The sequence below is a fragment of the Pseudophryne corroboree genome, chromosome 3 (genome assembly GCF_028390025.1).
Source record: "Pseudophryne corroboree isolate aPseCor3 chromosome 3, aPseCor3.hap2, whole genome shotgun sequence".
In the NCBI taxonomy this organism is placed as follows: Eukaryota; Metazoa; Chordata; class Amphibia; order Anura; family Myobatrachidae; genus Pseudophryne; species Pseudophryne corroboree.
In genome coordinates this window covers 512,107,641-512,128,031 of record NC_086446.1, presented here as the reverse complement: position 1 = coordinate 512,128,031, position 20,391 = coordinate 512,107,641, and the positions used below count along the sequence as shown (strand labels likewise).

At 44.3% G+C, this 20,391-nt stretch overlaps 1 protein-coding gene across 2 annotated transcripts in view; it reads left to right on the top strand.

Moving 5' to 3' along the window:
- HEXD (hexosaminidase D) overlaps nt 1-20,391 on the top strand; it is a 61,081-nt gene that overhangs the window by 25,303 nt on the left and 15,387 nt on the right. For both annotated transcript variants that reach the window (XM_063961068.1, XM_063961069.1), the window contains exons 4-10: nt 302-389; nt 468-632; nt 724-907; nt 2,954-3,025; nt 12,380-12,575; nt 14,533-14,615; nt 15,572-15,650. In XM_063961068.1, coding sequence (XP_063817138.1) covers nt 302-389; nt 468-632; nt 724-907; nt 2,954-3,025; nt 12,380-12,575; nt 14,533-14,615; nt 15,572-15,650 — 867 coding nt within the window. The remainder of the gene's footprint in view (nt 1-301; nt 390-467; nt 633-723; nt 908-2,953; nt 3,026-12,379; nt 12,576-14,532; nt 14,616-15,571; nt 15,651-20,391) is intronic.

The window sequence follows — 20,391 nt, the reverse complement described above, 5'->3', positions numbered from 1 at the left end:
CTGTGACTAACTTCCTTGAAACAGTGGCAATGGTGCGGGAGAAGTAGGCAAGTACTCTGTTATCACTGAGTAGTTGTTCATGGAGATGATAGTTCTAGCCTCAGATCCCACCACCTCATTTCCATTGACTTCCATAATTATCACAGTTTACTGTCTTACTTTTCCCAATGACAAGCAGTGAGCTGCTGGTAAGGACAAGTAACTTCTGAACTGCAAGGTCACACAGAACAGGAACTTCATGGTGTGGATAGGAAGAGCTTTTGGTAATTTAACTGTGTTTAAATTGCTTGTGTGCTTCCAGCCCTCAGGAGATCCGAGAGATATTGAGGTTGGCACAACTCCACCGCTTAGAAGTTATTCCGCTCATACAAACATTTGGCCACATGGAGGTAAAACAGTGGATTTGGAAGTGCTCTTTTTATGGGATATCCAGGTACTAATATTGATAATGTCTTCTCCTTTTGCAGTTCGCTCTGAAGCACAAAGAGTTTTCCCACCTGAGAGAGGTCCCAATGTACCCAAACAGCTTGAATCCCCACAAGGAGGAATCTCACAAACTCCTCCGAGCTATGATAAGACAGGTGATGGAGCTTCATCCTGAGGTTCAGTGGCTTCATATTGGCTCTGATGAGGTACAAGACCACAGAAACTGTGACACTGTTAGTATGATGAGACAGTGATGTGCAGATATTCAGACCAGAACTATTGCCGCCCCACATTTAGGTTTATTATCTTGGGGAAGGAGAGGAGTCTAAGAAGTATTTTTCTGAAAATGGCCACTCCGTAGAAGACCTCTTTCTATCCCACCTGAAGAAAGTGGCCTCACATGTAGTTTCTTCTTATCCTGGTGTCAAGCCAATTGCATGGGATGACATGCTGCGCGGGGCATGTGCTCAGACACTGACAGGTCAGTGGATTTGGTTACATAACATTTGCTGGTTCCTACAATGAAAATGGTGATATGGCTTACAGGAGTGTCATAACGTCAGCATTCCGACTGCCAGTTTGCTGACCGCATCCTATAACTGCTATTTAGATAATTCCTTCGCATTTGATTGCAAGTAGAGTTGCCCATGAACATTTATCTTGCATTTCCCCTCCCCTTAGAATGTAAGCTCTCACGAGTAGGGCCCTCTTCCCTCATGTGCTTATATGTTTCTTACTTTAATAATCCTCAACTGCCCAGATCCCGCAGTTTTTTGGCCACGTGGAACTTATCTCTATGTTAAACTGGTGTAGTTATGCTTAGTTACCCTGTACTTGTCCTATATTGTCTTCAACTGTAAGTCACTGTTTTCCTGTTTTGATTATGTGCATATGTACTCTGTAATTGGGCGCTGCGGAACCCTTGTGGCGCCATATAAATAAAGGATAATAATAAAATAATAATAATTTCCTGGCTGTGTTTTTCTTCTGCTCTTTGGGCCTAATTCAGAGTTGGTCGCAGCAGCAAATTTGTTAGCAGTTGGGTAAAACCATGTGCACTGCAGGTGGGGTGGGGGGGGGGGGGGGTGGGGGGCAGATGTAACATGTGCAGAGAGTTATGGTGTGTACACATGGTGAGATTCGGGCTATGCCCGATTCTCATTATACGACGGGCTAGGTCGGTATCGCAAGCACATAATGAGTGTGCTTGCGATACTGACTGTGCGATTTTGGCTAAGTGTCAATTTTGACTATCTTTTATACTAGATAGTCAAAATTGACTTGCCTGCACAGTCTATCTAGGTTTGCGATGCCGACCACGTGGGACCGCACATCGGCATCGAATCTGGATCGCAAGGCGACTTTCACCTTGCGATCTGCACTAACTTTTCTTACGATTTTGACTAAATTGTCAAATCGTAAGAAAATATCTCACCGTGTGTACACATCATTAGATTTGGGTGGGGTGTGTTCAAACTGAAATCTAAATTGCAGTATTAAAAAAAAAACAGACATTATTTACCCTGCACAGAAACAATATAACCCACCCAAATCTAACTCTCTCTGCACATGTTATATCTGCCCTCCCCCACACCTGCAGTGCACATGGTTTTGCCCAACTGCTAACAAATTTGCTGCTGCAATCAACTCTGAATTACCCCCATTGTCCCTATCATCTGCTCATTGTCAACCGCTGCTGTCCTTCCCTCTTTCCTATTGTCCTTACCATTGTATTTTCTGTATTGTTCCTCTTACTGTAGTTTTGTTTGTGTCTATTCACTGGCTGCCACCACTCAGGCTGGCAGTCACCACCAAGGTGTCATAGGAGTGTGAGCATTAGGGCATGATAAGATACAATGCAGCAGAGAGGTTTTAGGCATTGATTGGAATGACTGGCACTTGCTCAGAAAGATCAGTGCAAACCTGCTTTGTCCTAACCAAATAAGTATTTGGTTTTTTTTACAAAACTGTTTAAAATATTATTTTCTCTCTAGTTTGAAAAGTAATCATTAGTAAAGCAACCTCGTTTTATGCCCTTTCAGACTTGCCACAACAGTGAGCAGCAAGCAGTGTCCCATTAGCCTTTACCCCGCAGCTGTTGTATACTGTTATAATATACTTGTGTGTTTTTTCATGGCAGTGAACCTAAAACCTACTTTAATTTAAACAGACCTGGTTTAACATTCAGAAATGTATAGTTTCAAAGCCATGAGAGCAGTTGATATATTGTATTTAACTGTATCGTCTCCCTCACTGTAAATTACAATAGTCTGTTATAAGCCATTTTAGGCAAACTTGTCCTGCATAACGTCTAATAAGCTCTGTAAGCCTTTGTATGAGGCATATTAATGAATGCTCTCAGTAGCTCATACAGCAAGTGGCATTTTAATAAGCATTTTTAGTAAATGTAATGTTTTCCGTAGGCATAGGTTCGCAGTATTTTCATCTTGGTCTTGCACCCTAACACTTGTTAGAAATTGATGCCTGGTATTTATACTTCCTCAACAAGTAATTGCTGTCTCCTCAGAATCCGGCGTGGCCCAGCTGGTAGAGCCTATGATCTGGGACTACACACCAAACCTGGATGTTGACAACAGAAGTACGTGGAATATATACAAATATAATGTGATTTTTATTCTATGGTAGATGCAGCCATAAATACACCTGAAGATACAAGTTGTTGTTTTTTTATGAAAATTTGTTCTGTTTTTAGATGCAGCCATAAATACACCTGAAGATACAAGCTGTTGTTTTTTTATGAAAATTTGTTCTGGTGTTTTGTTTTGTTTTTATGAAAATGTAGCAAAGTCTTAATGAATAAGAGACCTATATAAAACACGCGGCTTATATTTGCTACAAACAGTGTCAATGAAGAAATGAGTGTCACAGGCACTTTGAATGCAGTTACCAGCTTGGAAACTAACTAGCGTTCTTAGTACTGTAATTGCAGAGAGCACTGTGCCTGAAAGTGTTAGGATATCACAGCTGCTCCATTCTGCAGAAAGCACCCTGTGGTACTCCATTACAGTCTCCAGGCACATACGCCTGCACCAGAATCACCTATTGTTAATAAAAAACACTAGTGTGCAGTTCTGTATTATCGCCTGTTCTCAAAAGCTTTGCGGCATCTGTGACGCACTTCAGTCAGAAAAAAGGGATGTTTAGCCATAGACCTCTTGTCCATGGTTTAGAAGATAAGGACTATATAATTACGTATTCAAAAATGATCCAGTTTACATGGTAAACATTGCTATATAACAGTCCATAAATAGGATGATAGTTTCAATTGTTTAATTGGATAACTGTTACTTTAGGTGCGAAATTAAAAATTGTAATAATGTCTATGATGCAATGATGGTTATCCAATTAGCTAAGTTATATTGATCTATTGGTTGTAGTACTATAATTTATTGTAATAATTTCTAGTTATCCAATTGTCTCATTTATATAATGGTGGTATATGTTCCATAACAAGTTATACTTTTTATGCAGTTGAATTCAGACCTATCCATGTATAGCGAATAAAATCATCCTGATCTGATATCTTACATATATCTCCCATACAGTATGTAGCAAATGCTAACTCAGACCCTATTACATTTACCTGATAGAAATTTAAAACACAATGGTAATAAGTATCACTTATTTTTACTTTAGCACATATATAGGGCCAGATGTATTGGATTGCGAGACGGAATGAGTTCCGAGACCCCGGCCGAACGCGTACATTTTTTTTAAAGCAGCAAACAATTACACAGCAAAACCAGGTTGGTTTTGCCTTGTAAACGTTCGCTGCTTTAAAAAAACTTAAAAGTTCGGCCGGGGTCTCGGGGCTCCGTCCGTCTCGCAATCCAATACATCCGGCCCCATATATGTGCTAAAGTAAAAATAAGTGATACTTATTATATTGTGTTTTCAATTTCTATCAGGTAAATGTAATAGGATCCGAGTTGCCAGAGGTCTGGGATTTCAACCGAGAATGGGCGTATTTTTAAAGTGGCAATCATTTACAAAGCATAACCAACCTGGTTTTGCCTTGTAAATGATTGCTGCTTTAAAAATACGGCCGTTCTCTGACCCTATTACATTACCTCCATTTGTTAATTTAAAAAAAATAACTATATAGAGAATGTGTGTAAAGCCCCATATACACTAGACGAGAAAGTGAAAGATCTCGCTCAGAAGGGCCTATCTGAAAGAGATCTTTCACAATCTCGTCCAGTGTGTACACTCTGTGTCGTTAATGATGCGCACTCCCGCACATCGTTAACGACCCCCTCCCTCGTCTGAACATGTCCGGAGGAGGGAGGTCTTGTTAATGACAGCCGTCATCGGCAAGTGTGTATGCACCTCGCCAGGTCCCCGGCGCCGCCAATATCGCCGTCGGTGGGGATTGCCTAGTGTGTACTGGGCTTTAAGCTCATAATTACAGAAATATGTATATTTCTAGAAAATCATTTTGAATACATAATCAAGTTTATAAACATATATAAATATGATGACAAATAAACTTATACTTAGTGAATAATTTTTTTAGTGTTAATCAGGGCCATAACTAGGGATGGGTTAGCAGTGCGCTGCCTAGGGCTTAGAACCTAGGGCGTGGCACCATTGCCTCCCTATGGCACCTGTATTTGATATGCTGGTTGCACAGAATGGTATTCTGCAGCCTAGAAAGCCACCACCTGGATCAGCCTTTGGATACTCTGGCTGATCAGCTATTCCTTGGCCTCATCAGCCCTGCCACCACGTTGTGATGTCATCATGTCACATGGGCGGCTACGAAACAGGGCGTATTTTCACCCTGGTGTTAGTGCACAGCTTTAGTATATAAATAAGAACAATAAAAAACGCTACATACCACAATTAAAAGAATGCGGCTTAATGGAATATATTATTAATACAGTGGTGTTAGACGTGTGTTCTATTGTTACATTCTAATTGTAGACTGTCGTAGTATGTTGGTGACTTGGGTTTCGAAACCTGAATGACATATACACTATATTCAAATAGCAGGGTATGATAAGGCAGATTAGCATATAATGACAGAATAAAATGGGATAGAATATATATATATATATATAATCCTAAAAGATGTGCAGTATAACAATTTCAGAGACTGTTTGTAAACTGTATGTAGTTTACATATAGTTTATGTAATACCAAATGAGAAAATACAAAGTTGTTTACATACAAAAGAAAAGGTTAGCTGTAGCATGAGATACTAATCTGCATGGGGTCATATGTATCACCATAGTTCCATTTACTATATGTATACTGTGTGATTGTACATTATTTTCAAACCAACAAGTTTCAGCTGGCACCTTTGTGCCGATAACACATATATCTTCATATTTTATGAGCGTACTTTGGGACTGTTCCTGAGTGCATGTTCATGCAGTAGCTTTAGTTGCGGGCAGCCATGGAAACCTGTTTTCAGTACATTATACTAATGCAAGTATCTGTTCAACTAATGTGGAGGACTGTGCATATGCAAGCAGTAACCAGTACCGCCCATTCATTTTACGACAGCCGCTGCAGATGTCGGCATTGGTATCTGCACTTGCACCAGATCCAATCTAGGTGCAAGAGATCAGTCACACAGGCTTCCCTTCCCTGTACACTTACACCGGACACTCCCATGACACTCCAACACATCAGGGTGGTAACTTGTGATTGCTTTGACCACTTACATAGCACTTCTGTGCTTCTTATTAACCCCTATTAATTCTCACCTGTGTGCTGACCTGGGGTGGCCGACCTGTGCCGACATCTTGGGGTCCTGCACCCCGGACCCATACCTAGTATTAGGGACCCCAGTGACTGAGAAGCCTTGTCGATCGGCCTGGGGGCTTAACCCTATATCTGCAGATATACGCAACTAAGATCTCCGTATTATCTGACTATTATGTAGTAATATTTTTCACTCGGTGTGCATTAGGGAACACATAGTTTTTTCTCTGACGTCCTAGTGGATGCTGGGAACTCCGTAAGGACCATGGGGAATAGCGGCTCCGCAGGAGACAGGGCACATCTAAAGAAAGCTTTAGGATCACCTGGTGTGCACTGGCTCCTCCCCCTATGACCCTCCTCCAAGCCTCAGTTAGATTTCTGTGCCCGACGAGAAGGGTGCACACTAGGGGCTCTCCTGAGCTCTTTGTGAAAGTTTTAGTTTAGGTTTATTATTTTCAGTGAGACCTGCTGGCAACAGGCTCACTGCATCGAGGGACTAAGGGGAGAAGAAGCGAACTCACCTGCGTGCAGAGTGGATTGGGCTTCTTAGGCTACTGGACATTAGCTCCAGAGGGACGATCACAGGTTCAGCCTGGATGGGTCACCGGAGCCGCGCCGCCGGCCCCCTTACAGAGCCAGAAGAGCGAAGAGGTCCGGAAAAATCGGCGGCAGAAGACTTTCCTGTCTTCAGATAAAGGTAGGCGCACAGCACCGCAGCTGTGCGCCATTGCTCTCAGCACACTTCACACTCCGGTCACTGAGGGTGCAGGGCGCTGGGGGAGCAGCGCCCTGAGACGCAATAAATCGTTAGAAAACCTTTTATGGCTAAAATAAATGCATCACATATAACTCCTGGGCTATATGGATGCATTTAACCCCTGCCAAAACATACAAGAAAACGGATGATAAGGACGCCGAGAAAGGGGCGGAGCCTATCTCCTCAGCACACTGGCGCCATTTTCCCTCACAGCTCAGTTGGAGGGAAGCTCCCTGGCTCTCCCCTGCAGTCACTACACTACAGAAAGGGGTTAAAAAAGAGAGGGGGGCACAAATTAGGCGCAGTATAAACAATACAGCAGCTATAAAGGGAAAAACACTTATATAAGGTTATCCCTGTATATATATAGCGCTCTGGTGTGTGCTGGCAAACTCTCCCTCTGTCTCCCCAAAGGGCTAGTGGGGTCCTGTCCTCTATCAGAGCATTCCCTGTGTGTGTGCTGGGTGTCGGTACGTTTGTGTCGACATGTATGAGGAGAAAAATGATGAGGAGACGGAGTAGAGTGTCTGTAATAGTGTTGTCACCCCCTGGGGGTCGACACCTGAGTGGATGTACTGTGGAAATTGCGTGACAGTGTCAGCTTTGTATAAAAGACAGTGGTTGACATGAGACAGCCGGCTACTCAGCTTGTGCATGTCCAGACGTCTCATATAGGGGCTCTAAAGCGCCCGTTACCTCAGATACAGACGCCGACACGGATACTGACTCCTGTGTCGACGGTGAAGAGACAACCGTGATTTCCAAATAGGGCCACACATTGCATGATTGAGGCAATGAAAAAAGTTTACACTTTTCTGATAATATGAATACCACCAAAAAAAAGGGGTATTATGTTGGTGAGGAAAAACTTCCTGTAGTTTTCCTGAATCTGAGAAATAAAATGCGTGGGTTTCCCCCCGATAACAATTGATAATTTCTAAAAAGTTATTGGCAGTATACCTTTTCCCGCCAGAGGTTAGGGTGCGTTGGGAAACACCCCCTAGGGGGGATAAGGCGCTCACACGCTTGTAAGAACAAGGGCTCTACCCTCTCTTGAGATGGCCGCCCTTAAGGATCCTGCTGATAGAAAGCAGGAGGGTATCCTAAAATGTGTTTACACACATACTGGTGTTATACTGCGACCAGCAATCGCCTCAGCCTGGATGTGCAGTGCTGGGTTGGCGTGGTCGGATTCCCTGACTGGAAATATGACATCCTAGATGAGGACAGTATATTATTGCCTATAGAGCAATTAAAAGATGCATTTCTAGATATGCATGATGCACAGCGGAATATTTGCCGACTGGCATCAAGTATAAGTGCGTTGTCCAATTATACCAGTAAAGTGGTCAGGTGATGCGGATTCCAAACGGCATTTGGAAGTATTGCCTTAAAAGAGGGGATGTACCCCAGGTCGCCTCTCAAAATAAGACGCCGTATTATCAGGCGCAGGCCTGGTTGGCAAGCGGACAAAAGGGTTCCTCTTTTCTGCTCGTGACAGAGGGAGAGGAAAATGGCTGCAGAGATCAGCCAGTTCCAAGGAACAGAAACTCTTTCCGCCTCTGCCAAGCCCTCAGTAAGACGCTAGGGCTTTACAAGTTCAGGCACGGTGGGGTCCCGTTCTCAATGAATTTCAGTGCGCAGTGGGCTCACTCGCAAGTAGACCCCTGGATCCTTCTGGTAATATTTCAGGGGTACAAATTGGAATTCGAGACGTATCCCCCTCGCCGTTTCCAAAGGTCTGTTTTACCGACGTCTCCCGCTGACAGGGAGGCAGTTTTGGAAACCATTCACAAGCTGTATTCCCAGCAGGTGATAATCAAGGTACCCCTCCTGCAACAGGGAACGGGGTATTATTCCACACTATTGTGGTACCGAAGCCAGACGGCTCGGTGAGACCGATTTTAAAATCTAAAATCTTTGAACACTTGCATACAGAGGTTCAAATTCAAAATTGAGTCACTCAGAGCAGTGATTGCAAACCTGGAAGAAGGGGACTACATGATGTCTCGGGACATCAAGGATGCTTACCTTCATGTCAAAATTTACCCTTCTCACCAAGGGTATTTCAGGTTATGGTACAGAACTGTCACTATCAGTTCGGACGCTGCCGTAGGGATGGTCCACGGCACCCCGGGTCTTTACTGAAGTAATGACCGTAATGATGATATTCCTTCGAAGGAAGGGAATTTTAGTTATCCGTTACTGGGACGATTCCCTGATAAGGGTAAGATCCAGGGAACAGTTGGAGATCGGTGTAGCACTATATCAGGTAGTGTTGCGGCAGCACGATTGGATTCTCAATATTCCAAAATCGCAGCTGGTTCCGACGACTTGTCTTCTGTTCCTAGGGATGATCCTGGACACAGTCCAGAAAGAAGGTGTTTCTCCCGGAGGAGAAAGCCAGGGAGTTATCCGAGCTAGTCAGGAACCTCCTAAAACCGAACCAAGTCTCAGTGCATCAATGCACAAGGGTTCTGGGTAAAAATGGTGGCTTCCTACGAAGCAATCCCATTCGGCAGATTCCACGCAAGACTTTCCAGTGGAACCTACTGGACAAATGGTCCGGGTCGCATCTTCAGATGCTTCAGCGGATAACCCTGTCACCGGGGACAAGGGTATCCCTCCTGTGGTGGTTGCAGAGTGCTCATCTTCTAGAGGGCCGCAGATTCGGCATTCGGGACTGGGTCCTGGTGGCCACGGATGCCAGCCTGCGAGGCTGGGGAGCAGTCACACAGGGAAGGAATTTCCAGGGCTTATGGTCAAGCCTGGAGACATCTCTTCATATAAACATTCTGGAACTAAGGGCCATTTACAATGCCCTAAGTCAAGCGAAACCCCTGCTTCAGGGTCAGGCGGTATTGATCCAATCGGACAACATCACGTCGGTCGCCCACGTAAACAGACAGGGCGGCACGGGAAGCAGGGGGGCAATGGCAGAAGCTGCAAGGATTCTTCGCTGGGCGGAAAATCATGTGATAGCACTGTCAGCAGTGTTCATTCCGGGAGTGGACAACTGGGAAGCAGACTTCCTCAGCAGACACGACCTTCACCCGGGAGAGTGGGGACTTCACCCAGAAGTCTTCCACCTGATTGTAAACCGTTGGGAAAAACCAAAGGTGGACATAATGGCGTCCCGTCTAAACAAAAAACTAGACAGATATTGCGCCAGGTCAGGGGACCCTCAGGCAATAGCGGTGGACGCTCTGGTAACACCGTGGGTGTACCAGTCAGTGTATGTGTTCCCTCCTCTGCCTCTCAAAAAGTACTGAGAATCATAAGAAGGAGAGGAGTAAGAACTATACTCGTGGTTCCGGATTGGCCAAGAAGGACTTAGTATCCGGAACTTCAAGAGATGCTCACGGACGAACCGTGGCCTCTACCTCTAAGAAAGGACCTGCTCCAGCAGGGGCCTTGTCTGTTCCAAGACTTACCGCGGCTGCGTTTGACGGCTTGGCGGTTGAACGCCGGATCCTGAAGGAAAAAGGCATTCCAGATGAAGTCATCCCTACCCTGGTCAAGGCCAGGAAGGACGTAACCGCAAAACATTATCACCGCATTTGGCGAAAATATGTTGCGTGGTGGGAGGCCAAGAAGGCCCCTACAGAGGAATTTCAACTGGGTCGTTTCCTCCATTTCCTGCAAACAGGACTGTCTATGGGCCTAAAATTAGGGTCCATTAAGGTTCAAATTTCGGCCCTGTCGATTTTCTTCCAAAAGGAACTGGCTTCAGTGCCTGAAGTTCAGACATTTGTAAAAGGGGTACTGCATATACAGCCTCCTTTTGTGCCTCCAGTGGCACCTTGGGATCTCAATGTTGTGTTGAGTTTTCCTAAAGTCACATTGGTTTGAACCACTCACCACTGTGGACTTAAAATATCTCACATGGAAGGTGACGATGCTGTTAGCCCTGGCTTCAGCCAGGCGTGTGTCAGAATTGGCGGCTTTATCATATAAAAGCCCTTATTTAATATTTCATTCTGACAGGGCAGAATTGAGGACTTGTCCTCAATTTCTACCTAAGGTGGTTTCTGCATTTCACATGAAGCAACCTATTGTGGTACCTGCGGCTACTAAGGACTTGGAGGATTCCAAGTTGCTTGACGTGGTCAGGGCCCTGAAAATATATGTTTCCAGGACGGCTGGAGTCAGAAAATCTGACTCGCTGTTTATCCTGTATGCACCCAACAAACTGGGTGCTCCTGCTTCTAAGCAGACGATTGCTCGTTGGATTTGTAGTACAATTCAGCTTGCACATTCTGTGGCAGGCCTGCCACAGCCAAAAATCTTAAAATGCCCACTCCACAAGGAAGGTGGGCTCATCTTGGGCAGCTGCCCGAGGGGTCTCGGCTTTACAACTTTGCCGAGCAGTTACTTGGTCAGGAGCAAATACGTTTGTAAAATTCTACAAATTTGATACCCTGGCTGAGGAGGACCTGGAGTTCTCTCATTCGGTGCTACAGAGTCATCCGCACTCTCCCGCCCGTTTGGGAGCTTTGGTATAATCCCCATGGTCCTTACGGAGTTCCCAGCATCCACTAGGACGTCAGAGAAAATAAGAATTTACTTACCGATAATTCTATTTCTCGTAGTCCGTAGTGGATGCTGGGCGCCCATCCCAAGTGCGGATTGTCTGCAATACTGGTACATAATTATTGTTACCAAAAAATTCGGGTTATTGTTGTAGTGAGCCATCTTTTATAGAGGCTTCTCTATTATCATGCTGTTAACTGGGTTCAGATCACAAGTTGTACAGTGTGATTGGTGTGGCTGGTATGAGTCTTACCCGGGATTCAAAATCCTTCCTTATTGTGTACGCTCGTCCGGGCACAGTATCCTAACTGAGGCTTGGAGGAGGGTCATAGGGGGAGGAGCCAGTGCACACCAGGTGATCCTAAAGCTTTCTTTAGATGTGCCCTGTCTCCTGCGGAGCCGCTATTCCCCATGGTCCTTACGGAGTTCCCAGCATCCACTACGGACTACGAGAAATAGAATTATCGGTAAGTAAATTCTTATTTTCGTACACATTGCTTTGACACTGCCCAGTTCAAATCCCTAAACGCCCTATTTCACTGAAAGACTGATCCGGCCAAGTTGTGTCCGATGCAGAATAGGACAGACAGAAGCACAAATGCATAAATTAGCGTCTGCGCATGCATTGTACGCACAAACTCACCATTTGCGTCCATGAAGAGAGTTCCATGCAACTCAGAATCACCTCTTGTTAAGCTTTGAGTTTTATTTTTTTAAGGCAGTGTGCAAATTGACCCTGCTACTAGAAATGTGAAGCAACAAATGCACTTTTTGAATTCACAATTGTTGCAACATGGCTCTTTTATCAAACTCATAAAAGAGTATCACCATTTCAGGTTTTTTTTTTCTTTTCTATCAATGTCACTTTTGCCCCCTTGTCGCTGATTTTTTTTAATTTTATTTTATTTTTTTGTGTGTGCATTCCTGCAGTTGCCCTGATTGACAAATACTGGCAGTGTGGCTTCCATAAGATCTGGCTTGCAAGTGCTTTTAAAGGTGCCACTGGCACCTCCCAACAGCTGACCCACATTGGACATCATCTAGAAAACCACAGACGTTGGCAGCAGGTGGTCAAGAAAATACCCCAGGGTATCCTGCAAGGACTAGCGATTACAGGCTGGCAGAGGTACAGCGCTATATAACAATGGCGGTTCTTTTCTCTCACTTTAAGATATGTGGATCTTTTATAAAATGTATTTTGTTATATTATACCATTATCGTAATATAAAAGTATCGTTATTTCTGGATTTATTTATAGAAAAGTACTTTTTCATAGGTCATTTAAATAAAACATGTTTTCACCCTGTGATATGATGGATCATTAAACAGTGTGTCCCGCACCAGTCTCCATCCTGTCCAGCCTACATCAGCCCTCCCAGTGCTTCTATTGGTTAGCAAAGGGAATATCGCACTGCCCACATCCTGTTTAGCATATAGGGCACACAGCAGTGCAGCCTCTCTCCTAGATGAATGAGTGAGATTTTATTTTGTATCACTTAATTAAAAACACTAATAAAAAATACTAAAACCAGCTTGTAGCCAACTTATGACAGGTGGAGTTGGGTTCCGCATGAGCTTTTTTTCAGTAGTGTACAACACGAAAAATAAATAAAAAAAGAACATTAATGTATATATAACTAGGGTTCACCCTGTGTGAACAAGTGTCCCTGTGGTCCTGTATATGGAGAGGCATTGTTGACATATATTATATAGTGTATAACCCCTTTCCTTGAGCAGTAATTATTTTACTTAATAAGTCCTATGGTTAACATCAAACTATGGGGATAATTCGGACCTAATCTCTGTTGTGCGAATTCACAAGGTGGACGATTATATGCGTACGGGTCATAGTGCACACGCGCAAGGCTAAACTGCGAAAGGAAGGGGGAGGGGGGTGGTAACTAGCCGTTTTCTGGGAGTGTCAGAAAAAACACAGGCATGGACAAAACGTTTTCAGGGACAGTGTATGACGTCAGCTCCAGCTCCGATCAACCTGATTCTATCGCACTGTAGGGGCAGGTTCTGGGCTACGCACAGACTGGAAAAAAATAATTCGATGGTGAGTAGGTTGCGTACGGATTTGCAGCTGACCGGCGTTCGCAGAGATTTTTGCAAGACATACGCATACTTGCACAGGCGGGTTTTCTACTCTGTCTAGGAAGCAACTATTTGATTGCAAACCACTGCAAATTCGCAGAGGAGCAAACAGGTCTGAATTAGGCCCTATGTATTTCCAGGCATATAGTACTTCCAGCAAGTCCTTCACTCTGTTCTTATTGTGTCCCCCTTGTTCCCTTTGTATATCGCTGTCTCAGGTTCCACACAGCACATAAAAGGTGCATGTTTTGAAATAGCATGCCTCTATACGCAGCTTGGAGAGTAGTTTAGAGCTGTCAAATCATAGTTTAAAGTGAACCTCGCTGCACAAAACAAGGCGCAGTGAACATACAGGAGTCAGGAATGTTGCAGTTTAGCTGCCGGCAGGAGCAGCAAAGGGCAGTTACTACAGTTTACTTTGTACTGCTAATAGGCACAAGCCACTTAGGAGGTCATTCCAAGTTGATTGCACATAGCAACTTTTTGCTGCACGTGCGATCAACTAGACGCCACCTATGGGGAAGTGTTTTTCTGCATAGCAGGGCTGCGAACGCTTGTGCAGCCCTGCTATGCAAAAAAAGTTTCCTGTAAAAGAAGACCAGGGTAAGAATTAATTACCCTGTGCGATCGATCCAGCGATGCAGGTCCCAGAATTGACGTCAGACATCCGCCCTCCAAACGCCTGGATACGCCTGCGTTGGACTCACCACTCCCTGAAAACGGTGAGTTGCCGCCCGGTTCCGCCTTCCTCCTGTCAATCTTCCTGCGGTCGCCGCTGCAACCGCTTTTCTCGCTAGCGGCGTCGCTGCCTGGCGATGGCCGTCGCCGGGAAACGACGCGCCTGCACAATGCGGCCGCCGCTTGCACAGTTCCGACCCGATCGCACGGCTGCGAGGAAGCGCAGCATACGATCGGGTCAGAATGACCCCGATAGTCAATTTAGCTTGTGTAGCGTAACCAATGAATCTTCTCTCTGTGTCTTTTAGGTATGACCACTTCTCCGTTCTCTGCGAGCTTTTGCCAGTGGGAATACCTTCGCTGGCCGTGTGTCTGCAGACTTTGAAGAATGGTATGATCCTTCATAAACACCTTGAGTCCTTTCTGATGCAAAGTCTCATATTCTTATGGAAGTCCGTGTGTACATGCTGACAAGTAGATTCTCATCCAATCCATATCCGCTCATCCTCTGATCAAATTTTGTCAGATGGATCCTAAAAACCTTCATTGGCATTTGAAAATGACTACATGTGGCACATGTTTGAGATCATGGACGTTTAGGATGGCCTCATTACTTTGAGATGTAGTTATTCAGTCTCATACTTCAAGTATTGTCTCTAAACACCCCAGATTTATTAGCTTGGTGAATGAACAGATTTCAGCATTTGCACCCAGGATTAAGTCAAGTTTCTGATCAGGTGACGGGACTTGGTTTGTACTTGTCAGCAGTGACATTCCACTCTATAATTCCACCACACTACCCTGGTTTCTGTTGTAACCACTGCATTACCAGAGGTATGCCTGGTGGTGTGAGCAGAAATTCCAGGAAGGAGAAAAAATATCCTTCCTCTGCTGGTAAAGTTATGGTAGGATATAGGGTCACATAGCACTCTCTGTCTGTGAGAGCGGTGATTGGGAAGGTACAGGAATCAGGAGAAGACCTGGAGACCAGGAGTTTGCTGAGAATCTCAACTCTTCATCACAATGAGATAAGATTCTCTCATCGACCCATGGAAGGAGGCTCTGTTTGCCATTGTATTTCAACAGGAACAGACTTGCTCAATAATAGTATTTATTTACTTGCTGTGTTATCCATAGCATGACCTGACATGTGGCATAAATCTTACATTCCCCTCCTAATATATATCCATCATAAGACTGAAATACATATAGTATATGGTGTATATAGTGTGTGTGTGTGTGTGTGTGTGTGTATGTATGTATGTGTATATATATATATATATATATATATATATATATATATATATATACTGTATGACCACATTTGTGCCTTCTGTATCCCTCCAGGCTTTTTTTCTGAACAGATAGCCGCTTCAGTCAGAGACCTCTTGGGGATGTCCCACTTGGACACTGAAAACTACTCAAGGTGAGCATAAGGTGCTAAATACATTTTGGGGTATATTCAATTGAGGTCGGATACATTCCGACATGCATTTGTCGGAATGGATCCGACAAGGGCTATTCAATGCCCATCTCAATTCGACTTTAAAAAAGTCGAATTGAGATGAGGGACCGGAGAGGGGGGAGGCCAGCGGGGAGACGGGGGACAACCGCGGGCAGACGGGGGACAGCAGTGCTGCAGGAGGATGTGGCACAGCCGCCAGACCTCACGGCAGCGTCCACCCGGCTCCAGCAAACGGGACCTCACTTGCTGGAGCCGGGTGGACGCTGCCGTGAGTGGCGGCTGTGCCACATCCTCATGCAGCGCTGTGCTGTAGCGCTGCTGTCCCCCGTCTGCCCGCAGCACTCCCCCCCCCTCTCCTCCTCTCGGGTCCCTCATCTCAGTCCGACTTTTTTTTTTAAGTCGGACTGAGATGGTTCGGAAACGGGGTCAATACCTGTCGAATTCGGCCCAGTTTTCCTCAGAAGCATGTGAATCAGCAGCTATACCACCAATTCACGTACTATTCGACAAGTCGAATTCCCCGACTTGTCAAATAAAAAAGTTGGGGACTGAAAAAGTCAAAAACTGACGTCTTTTCAACAAGATGGCAGTTTCGACCTACATTGAATATACCCCCAGATGTGATAAGGTAAACAGCTTTGTATTGTCAATTAGACACACAGTATAGAAACAAGTAATACATTTCCAGATTCATCGGGGTATATTTACTAAAGTGTTGGTTTTCTCAGAAGTGATGTTGCCCATAGCAACCAATCAGGTTTTAGGTATTATCTTCTACAAGTTGCTAAATAAATAAGTAGAATCTGATATTACTATGGGCAACATCTCCTCCACTTCTGAAAACATGCACTGTAGCAAATATACCCCATGGACACTAGTTGCACGTGCACAGTTTATATTGTGAGATTACCACTGTGCACCGGTACAACGGACACCAGCATTAGCATCTAGTAGTAGAGTCTGCTTCATGTGTCTTTAAGTTGGTATGACTTAAATATTTAGTTCTAACATGTATATTTGTTTGAGGATGATGATAATTATGGTTTGATTTGCCATGAGCTGGCACCTGCCAGTGATCTAGTACCCTGTAGAACTCATGCATTGTATACATCTACATCAGCAATTTGCTTCTTTTCAGCCTGGCACAGGTTAGACAATGGGCCACATTTAATTAGCATGTATTGCGCACTTTCCAGCCTTTTACAGTAGGCGGATTCTTTTCACACCTTCATAGGCTGGGAGGAGAATAAGCCTTATGAGTCTTAGAACCTTATTCAGTAAGGATTGCAAAATTTGCGATTTGCTATCTGGCCGATTATCGAACGTTCGCATTGCGCACACGTGAGTAAAAATAGCGTCAGAAAATGCGTACACATTGCGATTGCAATGCAAACGCTGTTTGACTGACGGGAAGCTGGCGTTTCTGGTTGTGTCTGAAAAAACGCAGGTGTTTTTAAGGAGGGACTCTGACGTCGGTGATGACCACTTCCTGCCTCTTGTGTCGCAAGAATTGTGGATGATCTTGCCTGACACAGATCGGAAAAATCTTCGATGTACCGGTAATTGTGTATGGTTTTGCGATCAGACCACATATTGCGATGTAATCACAATTTCTGCAATGGGCATTTTTTCTCTTTCTTAGCGGCAACTATTTGATCGCAGCAACTGCGTTTTAGCAGAAACTGCAATTCTTACTGAATAAGGGCCTTAATACTAAAAAGCTTAATGTTACCAATTGAACCCAATGGTAGCAAGTGCATTGTTACTGGGATTTAGTGAGAATGTTGCACCTAAGGGGGTAATTCAGACTTGATCGTAGCAGCAAATTTGTTAGCAGTTGGGGAAAACCATGTGCACTGCAGGGGGGGAGGGGGGGCAGATATAACATGTGCAGAGAGAGTTAGATTTGGATGGGGTGTGTTCAAACTGAAGTTTAAATTGCAGTGTACAAATAAAGCAACCAGTAATTACCCTGCAAAGAAACAATATAACCCACCCAAATATAACTCTCTCTGCAAATGTTATATCTGCCCCACCTGCAGTGCACATGGGGGGTAATTCCAAGTTGATCGCAGCAGGAAATTTTTTAGCAGTTGGGCAAAACCATGTGCACTGCAGGGGAGGCAGATATAACATGTGCAGAGAGAGTTAGATTTGGGTGGGTTATTTTGTTTCTGTGCAGGGTAAATACTGGCTGCTTTATTTTTACACTGCAATTTAGATTGCAGATTGAACTCACCACACCCAAATCTAACTCTCTCTGCACATGTTATATCTGCCCCCCCCCCCCCCTGCAGTGCACATGGTTTTGCCCAACTGCTAACAAAATTCCTGCTGCGATCAACTCAGAATTACCCCCATGGTTTTGCCCAGCTGCTAATAAATTTGCTGCTACGATCAGGTCTGAATTACCCCCTAAATGCAATGTTGGAAGCTTAGCATTAGGATCACCTATATAGTGTTCAGTCTAGCACCCTGCACCTAATCAGTGAAGAGGGCATATTTTAATTTTTAAGTGCAAAATTTTATAGTTGATGTATCGTTACACTAAAAGTAGCAATATATCACATCTAACATTTTGCTCTTCAAAATTAAAATCTGTCGTCCTTACTTATTAGATGCAGGGTGCTAGACTGAACACTACCTATGTTTTTCTGGTCACTGAATGTATCCAAGGAACATTCATCTTATCAAACACAATAAAACAAGATAGACCCTGCTAAATTAATTATCACGGAGAGGTACTGAACTAGAATGTAAATGATGTAATAATTTTTTACAACAAAAATAAAATCATAGCAAAATGAGATTAGTATTGATTGATGGATGCTGGGTTGTACAACAAAGGGAAAAGGACACGTGAGCCTGCTACTGATTTCTGATCCAGCCCCAGAGTCACAATCTCTTCACCTTGTGAGAACTACTTGTCTAGATTAGTAAACAGCATTAGCTATATATTGTTGAGTAAATCCTGTTTTTGTAGATTACACCTACAGTTGGGGTTCACTTATGTATCATGCATAATTAGGAGGAATTCATTGACTTACAACATGGGTCTTCAACCTGCGACCCTCCAGCTGCTGTGGAACTACACATCCCAGCATGCCCTGCCTCAGTTTTAGCATACCTTATAGCAAAACTGTGGCAGGGCATGCTGGGATGTGTAGTTTCACAGCAGCTGGAGGGCCACAGGATGAAGACCCATGACTTACAACATAATTAGAAGCTGGTGGTCCAGATATTGTTCTCTGATGCTTTTTGGTGGCTCCACGACAACCTCAGTATTGTAATGTTCTGATAATAATATTTAGCCTAACAGCACATAGCTTTAACAGTCATGCCAACCAGTACATGACCATACTTGAATAGAGAGTTGCTCAAAGGGGATACGGTCGTTAGGTCGACACAACTTAGGTCGACCACTGAAGGTCGACATGGGCAATAGGTCGACGTGGTCATTAGGTTGACATGTACTAGGTCGACGGGTCAAAAGGTCGACATGAATTTTTTCAATTTTTTTTATTTTTTTCATACTTAACGATCCACGTGGACTATGATTGGAATGGTAACCTGAAGTATGGCGAGACACGGTGCACTAATTGGGGTTCCCCGTCCCTTTACGAAGTGAACGACGCCGAAAAAAGTTTTTAAAAAACCATGTCGACCTTTTGGCCTGTTGACCTAATGACCATGTCGACCTAATGCATGTCGACCTTCCATGGTCGACCTAATGACTGTCGACCTAAGTTGTGTCTACCCAACAACCCATACCCGCTCAAAGTTGCTTATCTGCAATAAACCCAGAACCAGTATTAGTATTTATCTGTGTAGTGCTAACTGGATGGAATAAATCTAATTTCTGTCTTGTTTCTAGCATTGTTCAGTATTGTTAGTAAATAATTCTCACTAGTTCAGGACAGATTTTGCTTGGCTCAGTCCTGCACAATGCACTATTTGGCATCCATTCATGTTACCGTATTTTTCGGACCATAAGACGCACCTGACCATAAGACGCACCTAGTTTTTAGAGGAGGAAAACAGGAAAAAAAATATTCTGAACCAAATAGTGTAATATAAGATTTTTCTGGGACAGTGTGTGACAGAGGCAACCACACAAGCACAGCCATAGTCACAGTACAGAGCAGCTTTTTAAGGCAGATGAGAACCTTTTTACCTCACAACATACAGTATAAGGAACTTAAAAAAAAATCCCCATTCATTATAAATTGAAGCAGCAGAAATATTGCTCATCATGGCTCTTCACTTACTACCACTAATATACCAGTACTGTATGGTAGTATATGGGTACCTTATTACGGCAAATATTACGCTGCCCAAAGCACTCTGAGGAAGAAGGAGGTGAGGGGGGGGGGGGGGGGGAGTCACTTTATTGTGGCAAATATTATACATGTACTGTGTATACAAGGTTCCCCGCATCCAGCCTGTCAGTTTGCGCTGCCCGAGGACTCGGAGGAGGTGAGGGGAGGGAGCGGGGGAGTCACGTGATGCCGGCGCTCTGCTGCCGCGCTCTCAGATGACGGCAAAGCAGCAGCAGCAGACAGGACCCGCCGCTACCCGCACTCGATAACTGCTGCCTCTCCCACCCAGTGCGCTCCCACCCAGCGCATTGAGAGCGCTCCATAAGGTTTTTATTGCTCTGCATATGTATTATTCGGACCATAAGACGCATGTACTTTTCCCC